This window comes from Centruroides vittatus, unplaced genomic scaffold (genome assembly GCF_030686945.1).
Source record: "Centruroides vittatus isolate TY-2023 unplaced genomic scaffold, ASM3068694v2 contig_846, whole genome shotgun sequence".
NCBI lineage: Eukaryota > Metazoa > Arthropoda > Arachnida > Scorpiones > Buthidae > Centruroides > Centruroides vittatus.
The window spans coordinates 1,294,901-1,313,062 of NW_027122551.1; the positions used below are offsets into that span (position 1 = coordinate 1,294,901).

At 32.6% G+C, this 18,162-nt stretch overlaps 2 protein-coding genes across 2 annotated transcripts in view; both read right to left on the reverse strand.

Moving 5' to 3' along the window:
• anne (anne boleyn) overlaps positions 1-16,098 on the reverse strand; it is a 133,241-nt gene extending 117,143 nt beyond the window's left edge. The window contains exon 1 of the mRNA XM_067278982.1: positions 15,459-16,098. The gene's annotated coding sequence lies outside the window, so the exon portion shown is untranslated. The remainder of the gene's footprint in view (positions 1-15,458) is intronic.
• Positions 6,589-7,332, reverse strand: LOC136982497 (uncharacterized). Its single transcript, XM_067278995.1, has one exon. The coding sequence runs from the start codon at positions 7,330-7,332 to the stop codon at positions 6,589-6,591; it is 744 nt and encodes a 247-aa protein (XP_067135096.1).
• Positions 16,099-18,162: the final 2,064 nt, after the last annotated feature.

Sequence of the window (18,162 nt, forward strand, 5' to 3'; positions counted from 1 at the left end):
ATTTGACAAATCATCAATAATTAATTATTTTTTAATGATATAGCTGATTTTATAACTGACAAATAGAAACAGTTTGATAATTTAATTTGCAAGTCATAACAACATTCCAGGAGTTCAGACACTGAGCCTTGAGAACAGTCTTTATTTAGGGAGCTACAAAGCCCAATTTAAGCTCAGCTGTTGTATTTTTAGAAATCCTTGAGCAAGTAGGAAATATTTTATGGCCCTCAATTTTAAAACTTAACATTGTTACCAATCTCTAAAAAGTTTTAAAACTGAGGGCCCCACGCATTGTCAAATAGGTCTTTGATATCTAGAAATATTAACAGACATCAATCTCTACTTGCTGTAGAGCATCACACAATTTAACAATGGTATCCCCTTTGTGGAATGCTGGGCAGTGAAACAATAGTGGTCATTGCTCAAAAACTTTCCATAAGGTAAAACTTTCTTTGAAAATAAAAAAAACACGTAAGGGAAACACCAATTCATGATACAACTACTATTTGATGGAATGCATGGAACTGTACATAATCTGGGGTACACCTGTATAAACAATTAAAGATAAGAGCAGGCAAAGCCTATTCTACTTTCCTCTACCAGCCATTCAAATACATATTAGATACATTAGTAGCAGTTAAGTGTGTTTGGGGAAAATGTTGTGATGAGTAAGGATTGAAATTTTATGTATTTGCATAGAAGCATATGTAAAATGTATATTTAGGCTAAATTTCTTATATATGCATATTTTTACCTTTTGACGAATCAATGCATATTTGGCATCTTTTTTACCAGTTTATTCCAAAAATGTTAAAAAAATATCAAATTGAATTCGAGGGTTGGATGTCATGCCGATCTTTTAAGTGAAAAAGGAAGAAATTATCACAAAGGTGTTAATTACATATAAGTATCGGTATATTTGCAAGCACTTTAGACGTTTTATAAGGTTTAACCCTCAGGCAGAACAAAACTTAAATCTTCGAACAAACATTTCGAATTAAAACGCTATCCTATTAGAAAACATATCTGGCATTTGCACCCACGCCTAGGAGCAACAACTAGAATGCTATCTTGCTGCATCTCCAAACACCAACATTCCATCAGGGCAGGCAGGTGTGACACTGAGCAAGCTAGGATGGTGTTACATCATCAACACACCCCACTGTGGTACCGAATGGCGATGCTCAGATATTGTGATCAGAGGAGTTTGGTGTATGTTTGGGAGGCCCTCCTTACCATATTATTAAATCCGTGCAACTCCCCACGCTTGAGTTGTCTGCAATATGGGTCAGCCTATATAAAAGATTAAAACATCATCTCTAACTGTGCTCTTGGCACCAATTCAACACAACAGGGTGCATGCACATCGTCATCATGCGCACCTTAATTCAAATTCTTTACATTTTGATTTTAAATTTGGTTTGTTCTAAAGGACTAATGCCATCAGTTTTAATTCAAAATGTTTGTTTGAAACATTTATTTGAGTTTGTGTTCTGCCTAAAAACGACACTTTATAAAACATCAAAAGTGATTGCAAATATAGCGATATTTATACATAATCAACATCTTTGTGATAATTTCTTCCTTTCTCACTTAAATATCAGTTCAATTCTACTGGGATTTTACCCATTAAAATTCAAGCATGTCAGATGCTGATACCCCTTTTTATCAAAAATGCTCCATCTAATATGTGACACAGATAAATGCAATCAAACCCTTCCTGCACTAAACTTTGACGTGTCAGTATGCAAATTTTAACAAATTAGTCTTCTTCTGGTTGTTTTCTATCAGCTGACTACATTTCATCCCCTTATATTTAATAGAATTTTTTAATATCAAACATGAAAAAATTCACTAAATGTTCAACTCAAATTTTTTAAAGAGTGTGAACCCTAAACCAGTTCTTACTCACTGGAAACTTGGATAGAAGCTGCCATTTTATGCAGATCCAGTGAGAAAGTAAAATGGATTTCTCAACAAGATGGATTTCGAGGAAGCACAAGCTGTTACAATTGCAAAAGACAAACTTTCAAATTCGTTAATCCACAATGTAAAATGAAGAACTTTTTCCTTCATGTCAAAATATTCATGAGATAAATTGACACAAAAAATTTCTTTTCATCATTAAACATGGATAATGTTGAAAAGACAATGTTTTTGCAAGAACATATGTTCAAATGTTATAAAAATTTTAATGTTGGCTCATTCTAGATGGAACACGATTACAATATTCAAATTTGAATATAATGAATTAAATGCCACGTAGATAGCCAACTATGTAGAGCCTAGATTAGCACTACTTTACCATACGAAAGGGATTAAATTATAAGAATAATTGTCTACTTTATACAGGGTGGGCCAACGAAAACAAAACGACAGAGTGTTCGTGTTCGTCCAAGCAAATCGCTCGGACAGGTCGATTTTATTCTCGAGGGGACATCTTATGCAATAAAGTTTTTGCAAATCTGAATATTAACTAAACAAATATTTTTTTTTCAAAATAAATGTTTGTTTAGTTATTACCATATAAATGAGTTTTTAAAATTTTTTGTTGTCTGTTGTATTCAGAATCGCAAAAACTTTATTGCAAAAGATGTCCCCTCGAGAATAAAATCAACCTGTCCGAGCGATTTGCTTGGATGAACACAAACACTCTGCCGTTTCGTTTTTGTTGGCCCACCCTGTATATATTACCTCATTAAGGACTTACAACTACATTCAAACATATGTTCTTTTGCCATTTGCCTGATTAAGATGTTTTAGAAAAGGTCAAAGTACATGCAAAAACATTTATTTTCATCATTTAACACAGATAACATTGAAAAGACTGTGTTCTCAGTGTTAATTTATCTCATTAATCCAAGAACATCTTTTAGAACTGTTAGCTGACACTAGGTTTCTATCTACTTCAGTTACCAGTTTGGAATCCACAAATCTTCCACTATTGAATAAAGTAATTGAAATTGTGGAGAAAGAATGTAACATGTTACTGAAAACAAAAGTAGCCTGCCTAAAGTTTTAACAGAAAGTTTGAAAAAGATGCAAGGGATTCTGGACAAAAATCCAGGATTTTCAAAGCTACTATTATATCCTAAATAGTTAATTAACATGTTTTAAATATGCACCAATTATATCAACTTGTGTGGAAAGAAGTTCATATTAAATCTGTATTTTCTGAAAAAGGCTAAGGTTCAATTTTGAAAATGTATTTAGTATCAATAAATGATTTAATAAAATCCATCTTAAAAACCAAAGCGTTGATAAATATATCACACTAACCTTATAAAGCTTTGCAAAATTTTAACTTATCACAAACGTTTTCAGTACCCTTAGGACCTTCTTCAGGTGGAATTCTAGTAGAGAAAACCTTTTCGTTCTAATTTCTGTTTCAGATGTGTTCCAATTTTTCAAAATTTCTTTTAAATTCAAACAAATAACAATGTGTGCATGCATTGGTGACTATAATGCCAGGTCATACATAGCCTTCCACACCCTCAAAAGCTGTTTTTCATCCTTAAAATTGATTGAGAGGCCTTGGCATTCTGCTTTAAAGATCTCTAATGCCTCCAAATTTTTGAGTTTGCAGGATCATTTGGGTGTAATACCATTTTCACTGGCATATATAGCCAAGGCAGTATTGTTGTTCTTCTCAATATTGGTTTTATGCTCACAGAGGTGTTGTTTGAGCAATCTTCTCATGGAACCAATATATACCAGATCTCTATTGAATCTATCATTCCTGAGCGGAATTTTATACGCTCCCGACACTCTTTCGATGTCTGCTCGATATTTCTCATTCCTAAGCATGGCGAATACGTCTGGTTTACGCCTGTAGGCTATTTTTTGAATTAGTATATCTCTCAATCTCTTGGTATATGGAGTGCATATGGCGCTCATACGCTATAGTAATAGGATGGGGAAACGCATCTCGCTGTGGACTATTTTCTGGTGCTTTATCCGATTGATTTTTGGGTCGGCTTTCTTGTTTGTCTGCTATTTTAAATATTAACTTTAAAGTTAATATTTAAATATTAAAGTTAATTGAGCAGACATTGAAAGAGCGCCGGGAGTGTATAAAATTCCACTCAGGGATGATAGATTCAATAGGGATCTGGTATATATCGGTTCCACAAGAAGATTGCTCAAACAACACCTCCGTGACCATAAAACCGATATTGAAAAGAAGAACAACAATATTGCCTTGGCTATACATGCCAGTGAAAACAGCATTACACCCAAATTACAACAGGAGACCATGATTCGGCAAACTCAGCAGATACATCAACTTAGGAATTTGGAGGCATTAGAAATCTATAAAGCAGAATGCCAAGGCCTCTCAATCAATATTAAGGATGAAAAACAGCTTTTGAGGGTGTGGAAGGCTATGTATGACCCAGCATTATAGTCACCAACGCATGCGCACATCGTTATATGTTTGAATTTAAAAGAAAATTTGAAAAATTGGAACACATCCAAAACAGAAATTAGAACGAAAAGGTTTTCTCTACTAGAATTCCACCTGAAGAAGGTCCTAAGAAGACCGAAAATGTTTGTGATAAGTTAAAATTTTGCAAAGCTTCATAAGGTTAGTGTGATATATATATAAATGATTTAAGTTGTCATTTTCTGTATTTGTTAGTATTCTTAAATTACAATTTAAAAATAAATATTTCAGGCATTTAAAAGATTTGTTTGTATTTAGTCTTCAATTTATAATATTTTTAAATATATATTACAACATTAAAATTTTTAAACCTTTACAAAAAAATTTTTTTTTCTACTCTGGCTCCAGAAGACTTTTAATCAATTTACACATCACAGGCAAGAAAAAATCAACTCTGGAAGTGTTAATTGTATTCCTGTGGTTGGAAAGAATGTAATATAACAACCAATTTTATTTGTGTTTAGTCTTCAATTTGTTTATTTTTAAATTTATTTATAAACCTCCTTAATTTAATCAACATTAATGCATTCTGTTGTTTCTTTAGTTTTTACCATTAATTCATTACTCTCCTTATCTCATTTCTTTTCAATATCTTATTTTTAATGTTTTAATTTTTTTGTTCAATTTTTATTTACCCAATATTTAATATTATCTGTACTGTTTCTAAGTTACATTTGTATAAATGAAAATATATAAGCTTTCATTGTTGTTTATTTTTTTTTAAATTTTATCCATAAACCACTAAGAAAGTGGAAAATACATCTACATTTAATAGATATTGATGAGACAGATGTATTTTACAGGAATATATATATATATGGTTCAATATGTTTAAAGAAATCATATTGCAACAGAAAAAATGAGGGAGCCATAAAAGTTGAGTAAAGGACCCATAGTCACAAAATGTTTGAGAATGGCTGGTTTGAACAGACATTTTCAATATTACAACTTACTGTTTTTAATTTTATAAAAGTAAATAATTTTGATAACCACAATCAATCACATTCAAATAGAAAAGTCAGAAATTAGAGGAGACAAACATCATATTATAATAATACAATTTTGGGAGAAGATTTGAAATTAGAAAATTTTTCATATTAAAATTATTGCAAGATAAAAACAAACAATTAAATTTCTCATTATTTTCAGTATAATTGTTAACCATGGTATTCATCTAATACAAGAGGCAGGGCTAATTTTTGATCATTTTTCCTCCATGCAAAAAAAAAAATTCTTTAACTTTTTAACGTACCATATTTACTCACATATAAGACGAGGTTTTTATTCATTTATCACAGCTTCAAATTTCTAGGTCATCCTCTATACACAAGTGAAAGGTTCTTTGTGTTTTTGCAAATAATTTTTGTGAACCTTGTATTCGCATTTTTTACCGGATGCTCACCCTATGGTGTTTAAAAACATAAGTATTTTATCTGGGTCATTTGAATTGTTCTTGTATATTGTCAGGAGTAATAGCAATAGGAAAAGCAAAGCTTTTGAATTGAATTCCAGATTGAAATTCTAAAATCACACGGGAGCCCATTATAAGTTTTAATCCATTTCCATTTGAAAACAGATGATTATTCGGAAAGCACAATTCAAAGAAACTCATAAGTATAATCAACGGAGAATAGATTCGACTGTTAAGAATTGGCAAAAAAAAAAATTGTTGAAAAGCTTTACATGAACAAATTATGTTTTCAATACTAAATACCGAACCTGTTACCGGTGTAATTTGCGTGAAAAATCTTCTTTCCACAAACGTTTTCGAGCTTTCCAAACAGCTCTTCTTCAGGTAGAGAAAAAAGGTTCCGACGAAATACTTCGAAAAAAGACGAAAAAAGAACGTAGACATTTAAATAAAAACGGAATCTAAAAATAGAATGCAGATGTTTAAACAAAAAATTACGGAACTCGCATATCAAACGAACATTAAGGTGGACATGCGCATTCGTGCGCCGATGTTGCTATTTATAGATCGTTGTTTATGAGGGCCTGCCACGCTATAGAAAGATTAATTTCATCCTTCCGATTTATACATGTGGTCCGATGGTTAGCCCTACAGATGGATATAGCTTCCCGCCATTTTAGTTGGTCCAGGTGGGGCGTAGTGTCGATGATGTCAGCTTTGTCGAACTCCGGTTCTATATCGGATCAGATGCAAAGGTGGTTAGGGCCGTGGTGTACCGCCCGTGCCGAAGGTCCGCCTGATGTTCTTGCACTCTGGTATTTAAAGATCGCTTGGTTGAGCCGATATATACAAGGCTCTCGTTACATCTGTTATCTTTCAGCGGGATAGAGTACACGCCAGGAAGCCTGCCACGGACTGGACTGCCTTTTTCATTTCTGAGGATGTCGTAGATTGTCGGGCCTCTTCTATAGGCTATTTGTAGTTGTTGTTTTCCAGCGATCTCAGCGTATATCGCTTTAACATATGGGTTAAAGGTGACTGGGAGGCGTGTACGTTCATCCTGGTCAGTGTTGGTCCTCGTACGCGTAGTGGGTGCGTATTGTGAGCGTTGAAGTCGCTCAATTAGACGGTGTGCTAGACCATGGTAACCGTGCTTGGCTGCCATCCTCTTGATATAATTCAATTCGGTGTTGAGGGCTTGCGTGGTGGACGAGTGGGAAAAGGCCCTTTTAATCAAAGTATTAAATGCTGCAGCCTTGTAGGTGAATGGGTCAGATGAACCTACCGGTATGTATATAGGGTCGGCATAAGGTTTACGGTATACCGACGTGACGATGGCGGATCCTTCTACTTTAATGTTTATATCCAAAAAATGGACCTCAGTATTGCTAGATTGTTCCATTTCGAGCGTTAGGCCGTAGGGATTATCGTTAACGGTTTGTACGAAGTTAGAGATGTCAGGTATTGTCCTCCACATACCTCCTATAGAGTAAGATGTTCGGGAGGAACAGCGGAAGTATTTTTTGTTCCAGCTGCCTAAGGACCATTTCGCATAGGTCCCCAGATACTGGGCTACCCATGGGGACTCCTCTTTGTTGTTTGTAGACCTCTCCGTCGAACGCAAAGATAGAATTATAACAGATCAGATGGGCTAAGTCAATGACTTGGTGGTGTAATGCTTGATCTTGAGTCAAATTAAGTAAAATGTCCCTAAGGGAGCAAAAAGCTGGAGGAAGCTCCACCGACGGGTACATAGATTTAAAGTCTAGCACGGTAATATACTGCGGCGTCGAAGGCAGAACCCGAAGGAGGTGGATGAGCTCAACTGGGTTATCGATGGCGTATGGGTAGTCCTTGAGGTGGGGAGAAAGTAGGTTATTAATGGCTTTCTCCAAAAAAAAAAAAATTGGAGAAAGCCATTCATAACCTACTTTCTCCCCACCTCAAGGACTACCCATACGCCATCGATAACCCAGTTGAGCTCATCCACCTCCTTCGGGTTCTGCCTTCGACGCCGCAGTATATTACCGTGCTAGACTTTAAATCTATGTACCCGTCGGTGGAGCTTCCTCCAGCTTTTTGCTCCCTTAGGGACATTTTACTTAATTTGACTCAAGATCAAGCATTACACCACCAAGTCATTGACTTAGCCCATCTGATCTGTTATAATTCTATCTTTGCGTTCGACGGAGAGGTCTACAAACAACAAAGAGGAGTCCCCATGGGTAGCCCAGTATCTGGGGACCTATGCGAAATGGTCGTTAGGCAACTGGAACAAAAAATACTTCCGCTGTTCCTCCCGAACATCTTACTCTATAGGAGGTATGTGGACGACATCCTCATCATGTGGAGACAATACCTGACATCTCTAACTTCGTACAAACCGTTAACGATAATCCCTACGGCCTAACGCTGGAAATGGAACAATCTAGCAATACTGAGGTCCATTTTTTGGATATAAACATTAAAGTAGAAGGATCCGCCATCGTCACGTCGGTATACCGTAAACCTTATGCCGACCCTATATACATACCGGTAGGTTCATCTGACCCATTCACCTACAAGGCTGCAGCATTTAATACTTTGATTAAAAGGGCCTTTTCCCACTCGTCCACCACGCAAGCCCTCAACACCGAATTGAATTATATCAAGAGGATGGCAGCCAAGCACGGTTACCATGGTCTGAGCACACCGTCTAATTGAGCGACTTCAACGCTCACAATACGCACCCACTACGCGTACGAGGACCAACACTGACCAGGATGAACGTACACGCCTCCCAGTCACCTTTAACCCATATGTTAAAGCGATATACGCTGAGATCGCTGGAAAACAACAACTACAAATAGCCTATAGAAGAGGCCCGACAATCTACGACATCCTCAGAAATGAAAAAGGCAGTCCAGTCCGTGGCAGGCTTCCTGGCGTGTACTCTATCCCGCTGAAAGATAACAGATGTAACGAGAGCCTTGTATATATCGGCTCAACCAAGCGATCTTTAAATACCAGAGTGCAAGAACATCAGGCGGACCTTCGGCACGGGCGGTACACCACGGCCCTAACCACCTTTGCATCTGATCCGGATATAGAACCGGAGTTCGACAAAGCTGACATCATCGACACTACGCCCCACCTGGACCAACTAAAATGGCGGGAAGCTATATCCATCTGTAGGGCTAACCATCGGACCACATGTATAAATCGGAAGGATGAAATTAATCTTTCTATAGCGTGGCAGGCCCTCATAAACAACGATCTATAAATAGCAACATCGGCGCACGAATGCGCATGTCCACCTTAATGTTCGTTTGATATGCGAGTTCCGTAATTTTTTGTTTAAACATCTGCATTCTATTTTTAGATTCCGTTTTTATTTAAATGTCTACGTTCTTTTTTCGTCTTTTTTCGAAGTATTTCGTCGGAACCTTTTTTCTCTACCTGAAGAAGAGCTGTTTGGAAAGCTCGAAAACGTTTGTGGAAAGAAGATTTTTTCACGCAAATTACACCGGTAACAGGTTCGGTATTTAGTATTTCATCCCCGGTGTCGGAGTGAGGAGTAATTTTACTTATGTTTTCAATTTTACAAGATTTTTCTTTAAAGTTTAAAATGCCAGTAATTTTTGCGGGACAATGTGTGCATTTACATTCATTTGATACTTTACTTGCAATTAAACAAAGTAAACTTAGAATTGTATTAATAAAACTAATTTTCTTTATTTTGATCTTTAAAGACACACCTCATCCTATATGCGAGGTTGTCTTATATGTGAGTAAATACAGTAAATATATTATAGAAATTAGCTCTCAAAATAATTATTATTTGATGGAATCAAGATCACAGTCTTCTTTTTACAAGATTGATTGCTTTAACACACTGTGACAGTAGTTTTTGTATCAAGTTCATTATTTAGAGGAAAATAATGATTCCACCAAATAATTATAGTTTCCTAATGATTTTTAAGCATTTTTCTTGTTTTTTTCAATGAACTTCACAGATATCTATAGATTCATGCATGTACTGTGTGGAGGCCATTTAAAACTTCCAAATGCTCATAACTTCTGAGAAATGTATCTTTCAAGAAAATGTTTTGATAAAAGTTTATTTTTGGTATAGAATCTTAATATGCAATAAAAAGTGGAAGCTTCCAATTAAGAAAATGAAGTTGGGGTTTTTTCCTCTCTCACCAATTATAGCACCATCTATAATGAAACATAGACTTCAAGGGAGTTGCAAAATGGGGCTAACATTTTTGGTTCAATGAATATTTTTTGTAGAATGTATATTTTTCAAGTTATTTCAGTAGACTGATTAACTCTAAACTCTGAAAATTTTTTCATTCTATGTACATGGAGACAAAATTGCTTTTACTCAGGCTACAAGGGAAATTAACTAGTATACCAAACTCCATTGAACAACTTTCCATTTGGCCAATTTCATCTAGAATGGATTAAGTCAATTTTGGCCAATTTTGTATTATAATGGACTACCCTGTACAGTACATATGTATTTGTTTAAGTGTACATTCACATGGGGAGGTGATAGGGCAATGCACTTCTAAAGATTTTTTTAATAAGCTTTCTTAAGTTATATAACTTATATTTATAGTTTTAAATTAATTTTCCTTCTGAAATAAACACTACTACAAAAATAGATTCTAGAATCTGAGTTTTCAGATTGCTTAAAGAAATAAAGCAAGATAACAGTGTAACAAGCATTTATTTATTTATTTAATAGTAAAAATTGCAAAAATTGTAAGAGGACAGACATGTCATTTTAATTTTTAAAAAATTAGTCTTTATGTTATCAATTAAGAAACTTTATCATCATTATAAATATCATTTGTTCTGGAAAATTTTTTATTTTTATTACATGAATTAAAAATTGTTCCTTTGAAATTGCTTCTGGATCTACCTGATTATGTGTATGCATTCTTTTTGAATGTATACAAATTCCTTTCCTTTATATAAACCAGAGTGCCCAAAATGGTTGATATTGACCCCTAAAGGTCAATAAAGCATTTTTGGTGGTTCAATTGAAATCGTTCATTAAAAATTACAGTAGACCCCTATAACATGGATTCATATAACACGGTGAAAAAATTGTAATCGTGTTCATATAACACAGTAAAACATCATTGCCGACTCATGTTGCGACAGGATTGGTCGAATCTGGACCAACAGCGGACATTGCACAAACCATTGAGTTTAAATGAGCAGCGGACCTACTAAAAACCATTTATTATTTAATGGCCATAAAAATTATATTTATATTAATGATGTCTCCAAAGTTCAGCGAATTTTTCACAGAGAAATAACTTATCAGGAAACATGCGCCCGCCATTCGATGAGCTGCTCCACGACAAAAACAAGCTTAAGCAATGGCATCGTCGAACAGTGCACACTCAGTAAGTAATCCTACAATTTTTTGTTTATAGCATAGTTTATATGGATTATTTCCAAAAATTATATGTGCTTTGGAAATGTTGAATCGAATTAGTCTAGAATTGATTAATTTTATGGAAGAAAACCTTTCAAACACCCAAAGCCCCTAAACTGCTCACATGCCGGGCTGTGATTGGCTCAGGTATTTAAGTGACTTGTACAACACAGAATTCATATAACACAGAACGTATATACCGTGTTATAGGGAGGTCTACTGTATTAGTTCAATGGGTTATGTATGACATACCAGGATGTTGAAAATTTACATCAAATTAACCACACACACACACATCTTTTCCATAAAAAGAGTGTTATTACTCTTTTTATGGAAAAGATTGTTAGTGTTTTATTAACTCTTTCAAATTTGGTGAGCCAGCATTAATCCACACACATCTTTTCCATAAAAAGAGTGTGTGTGGATTAATGCTGGCTCACCAAATTTGAAAGAGTTAATAAAAGTTTGAAGACTCAATAAGGTGATAGTTACAAGGAGACCTTGAAGGGGATGACAGTAAAAAAAAATCAAAATAAAATTCTCTGACAAAAATAATACAAAATGACCATATATTTAAGTTCAAAAATCTTTCTACTTATAATATATTGCAAGGCTACATTTTGCTAACTGCTATGTTCAACATTTTTCTTTCATGTCACAATATACATTTCTATCAAATTAAATTATCAAATGTACTTTTAAGAGGTCAGTAAACTAATGTTTTTTTTTAAACTTTGTTTTATCTTCTAATCTTTAATAGAGAATTGTCCTTCAATTCAGTTCAAATTGAACTGTAATGTGATTAGTTATAAAAAATATACTATTTTTTTAAATATATTATTATTAAGAACATAAAATTCTGTCCTGAATTATTTTCCAACATTGGTTCACTATTTCAGCTATACAATATGGTGCTTCACACCATTAACGAAGTGTTCTCATTAGAAGAATTCTTTTTGCACCATCTATTTAATTTCAATATCTTTAAGCTTGACCATAACTTATTTTCTTGTCTGCTTGGTGTTTTACTAAATAAGTAATCAAAGTAAATTTGATTATTCCTAATATACATAGAAGTTATAAAAGGTGCTTTGATTATTAAAATATTTACTGTATATGAGGTTTTACAAAATCTGGAATTAAAACAAACACACTATCTTCCAGTTGTATTCCATACTTAAAACAATCAGAAAATTTTGTTCAGTTATTTTTTCCTGTAATGCTAAACTTTATGAAATTATCATATTAGGAGCTTTTTATGATGTAAAATCTCACTAACCATTGAGATATCACTGGTATGAAATGATTCTTATTAAGTGTTGTGAGATTTTCTTAAAGCAAATAAGTTTTATTCAACATGCATTTCTTTACATTGGTACCAAATTTATGCCATTTAATGATTTATCCTTCAAAAAACATACTTAAATAAAATAGCCATATCATAAAAACTTAACCAAACAAATCTTTATCAATGAATAATTAAAAACTGTTAGACAATCATTAAAAGAGAAGTATTATAAGTCTAGAAATATACTTAAAAATATATTACTATTATTATTAAAGATAGTGTATTAGTTCTTATTAAAAATATAGTGTTTGATAGTAATAAATATTATAACAAATTAATATTTAATGATATTGAGTTGACCAGAAAGTTTATGCAACTTATGCTCCAGGCACTCTGAAACATAACTAATTTCAGTTCAAATCTTGAAAGCAGTTCTGTGATAGCTAACATTTAACTGTACAGTACATGTCAACCAAAAAGTTTGAAGGTTTGCATTGTTTTATAATTTTGGCATAATTTTAAAGATGGACATCTAAAAGTAGCATTTTCAGCATATTTTGCTGCTTTATTTCAAAAAAAGGAAAAACAGCACAAACCTGAAAACATTATACAGAGATAATGTCATCAAAGAATACATCTGTTATTAGTAGTCTGCAAAATTTTGTTCATGCATTTTTCACTCCAAAATGCACTACAGGAGAACCAAGTGAAGTGTTTAATTGACATTAATCTTATTACATAATCAGAAAATTACATTATTGAATAATGATATTTTCTTCCACATATATGGAAGAATATATGTACAGTAAGACCCCGCTAAACGCTGCCTCGATTAATGCTGATTCGATATAACGCGGTCTGCTCAAAACCTAAAAAAAGCTCAAAGTTATGTTGATTTAAATTATCATGACATTTCATTGATTTGTATATAATACGATTATTTATGAACACAAACCAATCAGCAAAAGGTGGCAATTCATCGTAGCGTTATACTTTCCTTAAGTCTATGTTTGGTGCAATTTTGGAAAAAATATATCATCACGGATGCCATAGGCAATATCAACTTCACTTGGCAAGAGTTAACTGATAAATACATGAACAAAGTGTAGAAGTTATGGCTGAAGGTATCTCAACAAGAAAGGGCCTATCATTGACCAAGTTGCCAACCTAATCAATACAGAAAGACTAGGAGATGTAGATGAGAAGGATATTGAGAAGTTACCATGGGTTTCTGGTGAGAGCCTTACCAACAATGACCTTCAAGAACTGGCAGAACAAGAAATTCGTGTAGAACTGAAAAATAGAGAATCTTTAAAACAAAGAACCCAAAAAATTACTCTACAAAATTTCCTTAGTAAAAGTTTGGTAACAATAACCAAAATCATTGATCAAATTGTAGCAAATGATCCAGATTTTGAAAGGCGTGCAGAAGCAAAATGAGGCGTTTTGAATGCATTCTTCTGCTACCAAACTTGCTTAAGGAAAGAAAAGTGACAAACGAAACTACACAAACTTTATCGCAAAAAACAAGAATTTCAGAAGAGCCAGGACCTTCATCACAAAAAATGAACTGTACACTTCTGTGTGCATATGTATGTGTTATTTAACATATGTGATGATGCAAATTAATATAAAAATAACTTAAAATTAAAGTAAAATCTGTTTATTTTTGGTCGCGTGTTCCTCTATGCATAAGGACCTTGTTAACACTTTGTTGTCTAGGAACATATCCCCTGCATTAAAATGGGTTCTTACTGTATATGTATAAACTGCTCTCTATTCAAATTTTGAGAACCATTAAACTTTTTGGCCAACTGAATACATGGTATAGTTTTAACTTTTGTATGTATGCTACCAAACAATTTCTTTTGTTATTTTTTTTTAACATGTATGATAGTGAGAACCATATGTTATGATAAACAGAAATTTTGTTAACAAAATTAGTTCTAGAAGAGATTAATTATTTAATTCATTAAAGATACTGTATTTAAAAAAATAGTTAACTCAAACTTTTTTTAAATTATTCACTAGTAAAAAATTATAAAAACAAAAGTAATATTAAAACTCCATTTATAAGTTAGTTGTCATTATATAGATATGATAAATACCATGCTTAACAAATGCAATTTTCCACATCATTTAATTTTTAATATTTATTCTTTATTTTATATATCAATAAATATGTATATAATATGACAGTATTAGTATTATGGTTAAATAATCTATAGAATAGCTAATGAGAAATTCACATAAATATAAAAGTTTTGGACAAAGCAAGAAAAAGTAAACATTAACAATAGAGAGGTAGCGGCCGAAGTTCTCATCTCTAAAATGCGAATGTCGCTTACAAGATAGTGGCACTTGACGTTCACGTTTTAGAGCAAAAACTTCAACCGCAACCTCTCTAATAATATTGTAATATAGATAAAATATCACCTAACAGATAAGATTCAACTAATTATTTAGATTTAAAAATTTGTAAAAGTACATTAGAAAAATCATCCAATATAATTACCAAATAAACAAAGCATTCAATCTCACATGGTACAAAGTTTGTATTAATTTAAGTGTTCATGGATAATTATTTCACATTTTTAAAAAACTGTTTGGTCTAGCTTTTCCCTAATTCAAATAAACATATAGATAAAAAATTTATATTTATAGAAACTAAATTATGAATATTAACAAAAATTCATATCTATAAATTGATTGAAACTGGGTTTATGAATGTATTTTGTACTTATTTTCGTTTTGAAATAAGTTATTGGTATAAGTTTATAAATAGTAATAATCATATAAATTCATAAAAATAAAGTGAACATCTTTTTTATTTTTTGAGAATATAACTTACAGTACTTTAAAATTAGATGATACTTACCTTGATTCCCATTGAGTAAGGGCGCAAACCCTTCCGGTTCTTGACTGCATTGTTCCAACTCAGCATTCCTGTACTGAGAAGTATTATTTGTTTGAATTACGTGAGTTAAACTTCGATTTCAAACCAGACAATAACGAATTATCAGCTTTTTGTCTCTGGGCCATTTTTGTTCGTCTCGATTATATATATATATTTTATATTACATATAAAAGTTTTTACCCGATGCAATTTATCTCATCTAGGTAACATTTTACAAGTTCTACCTTTCTAAGATTACCTCGTCGAGCGGATAACAATAATCTTTTAAAACGATCGACTTCAACATTGTCTCATTTGTTCTCTTCTCTCGAGCAACAAAAATGTCGTCTGCACGTTTTCTTCCAGTTAGGCTTAGCTGCACTACACAATAACTTTACCTTTCTTTCCGATAACGCTCTTTCTATAGTAATGTAAGTATTAAATGCCTGATTTAAACGCCGAGATTTCGTTTGCCGATACGAACGAACGAATAACAATTATTCTGCGAGAAAAACTTAATTGGACTTTTCTCATAAAACTGACTGTCGGGCGATTTCTACACAAACCGGCATCGGCGCACATCCACCAATAAGTGTGACTCATTCCCCTTTGACGTCATCGTTCGCAAATTGCGGCATCTGGAATTTTAAGAAAATATCACGTGATTTATTTATTTAGTTAATATATATATATATATATATATATATATATATAACCGACATATCGTAAATGAATTTTTAAAACTTAATTATTACTATTGATAGATGTACAAAATTAATATCATTTCAAATTTTCGTTTCATTCATTTTTCGTTTTTTATGATATAAGGGTATTTCCAGATTGCTTTTTTACAATTATTTTTCGAATGATTGCTTTAAATTGTTTACCCACAGATTAAATTACAACTGATAACAAATCTCATTTAATATAATTTATTTATACTTTATATAGATTATTATTTTTTTAAATTTCGTTATCGATATTTATAAAATGATTTGTTTATTTTAAAATTATTGTCAAAATAAACAAATTATAATCGTGTTATATTTTGTTTAAATGTATTTTATGAATAAAAAGTGGAAAAAATTATATTTTAAAGTCATTAGGAGAGGAGCGATAGTACAAATATTATAATTTATTTTCGTATTTTAAAGAATTTTTAAATATTGCCATTTTATTTCAAAAATAATATTTCGAAATTTGTTTTAAATGAAAGCTATTAATTATAATTAATGATAATATATAATAATTTAATTTCACGAGTTTCGTGATAAGTCTATAAAGAAAGTAATTTTCGACTGATTGCAAAATTTCAGATAGCCCGAAGCAAACCGTTTATATTGTTCTAGGAAAATGCAATCTATTTGCAAACTGTCGTTGTTCATTTTTTTATACGCATGACACATCAAAAACAGCGACGAATCGAATGTTTTGACTGCTACAAAATGCAATTTTTCATTTTGTATATTTTAATTCAGGCATTTAATTTGAACAATAATAGCGACCTCCTTTAGAATCGCCAGAATTCTAGAAGTGGGTCGTAAAATTCTAAAATAGTAAACAAATTAAGAAGTTACATGCTGTGATTTTTGAGTAATGGCTTCTGGAAATTATGTTTAATTAACTATTAGCAAATTCGATGCACGACGTGTTTGGTTTATTTTGATAATGTTTCGCCATTAGCAATTAGATTTATAATATTCAATTTAATGTGGAATAGATTATCTAGAATATTTTATTTTTAATAAATTCTTGATGTTAAACGTTCTTCGGATTCAGTTCAAATTGAAATTACAATGGAATCAAGTGATAGACAATCGCTAAAACTTGAGCAAAAACGGAACTTCCATGATTATATGAGGACTTCCAAAAAAGAATGATGCCTTTTTAAGTTATCGTAATTATGTTAATTGTTATCCGAAAACGTTGTAACGTACTGTACATTAAAACATTGGAAAACATTACATTTTTCCGTTACAATTTCTCAATTTGTGCACCTCGTGTCACACGACACATACCAACTGACACTCAAATTCTTCCTACATTCGCTACAACATATCCATTGTCACTTCTCCCACAGTAGCCATAATTCTACAGTTCCTGGAGATTATTTGTTGTACAAAAACGAGTGATTCCTACTTTCTAGGATAGATTTTTACCTTCACGAAACACAAAATGCCTTCTATGTTGCGGAGTCACCGTTTTCATTTTCATCGCTTCCTAAAGATAGTAGACAAGAAGATGTATGAATGCAGATGGAAGATGAAACTCCGACAGTTTGTTCATTGATTGGTGCACTTCACATATTCATCGTATAATAATTAACATAATTACAGTAATTTAAAATGGTAACATTTACTTTGGAAGACTGTATTGTATACCTGTACATTGAAAGATTGTGACACATTATTTTAAAATTTTTAAAATAATAAATAAAAAAATTAAAAATGATAATTAATTTACATTCTTTTATATTCTTTCAGTTCCCAAAGCATTAAGAGCGCTTGTTTTCTTTTTCTTTTCTAATAACCATTAAGAGTTCTAGGCACCCAATCGGAAGGCCGAGCGATAAGGACCAGGCTTGACATATCCGCGTCAAAACACCTATTAAAATTTCTGAAAATCTACATTGCTACGCACATTTTTGAAGATCTGGCCCTTAGCCACATGCTTTAGCCATTCTAAC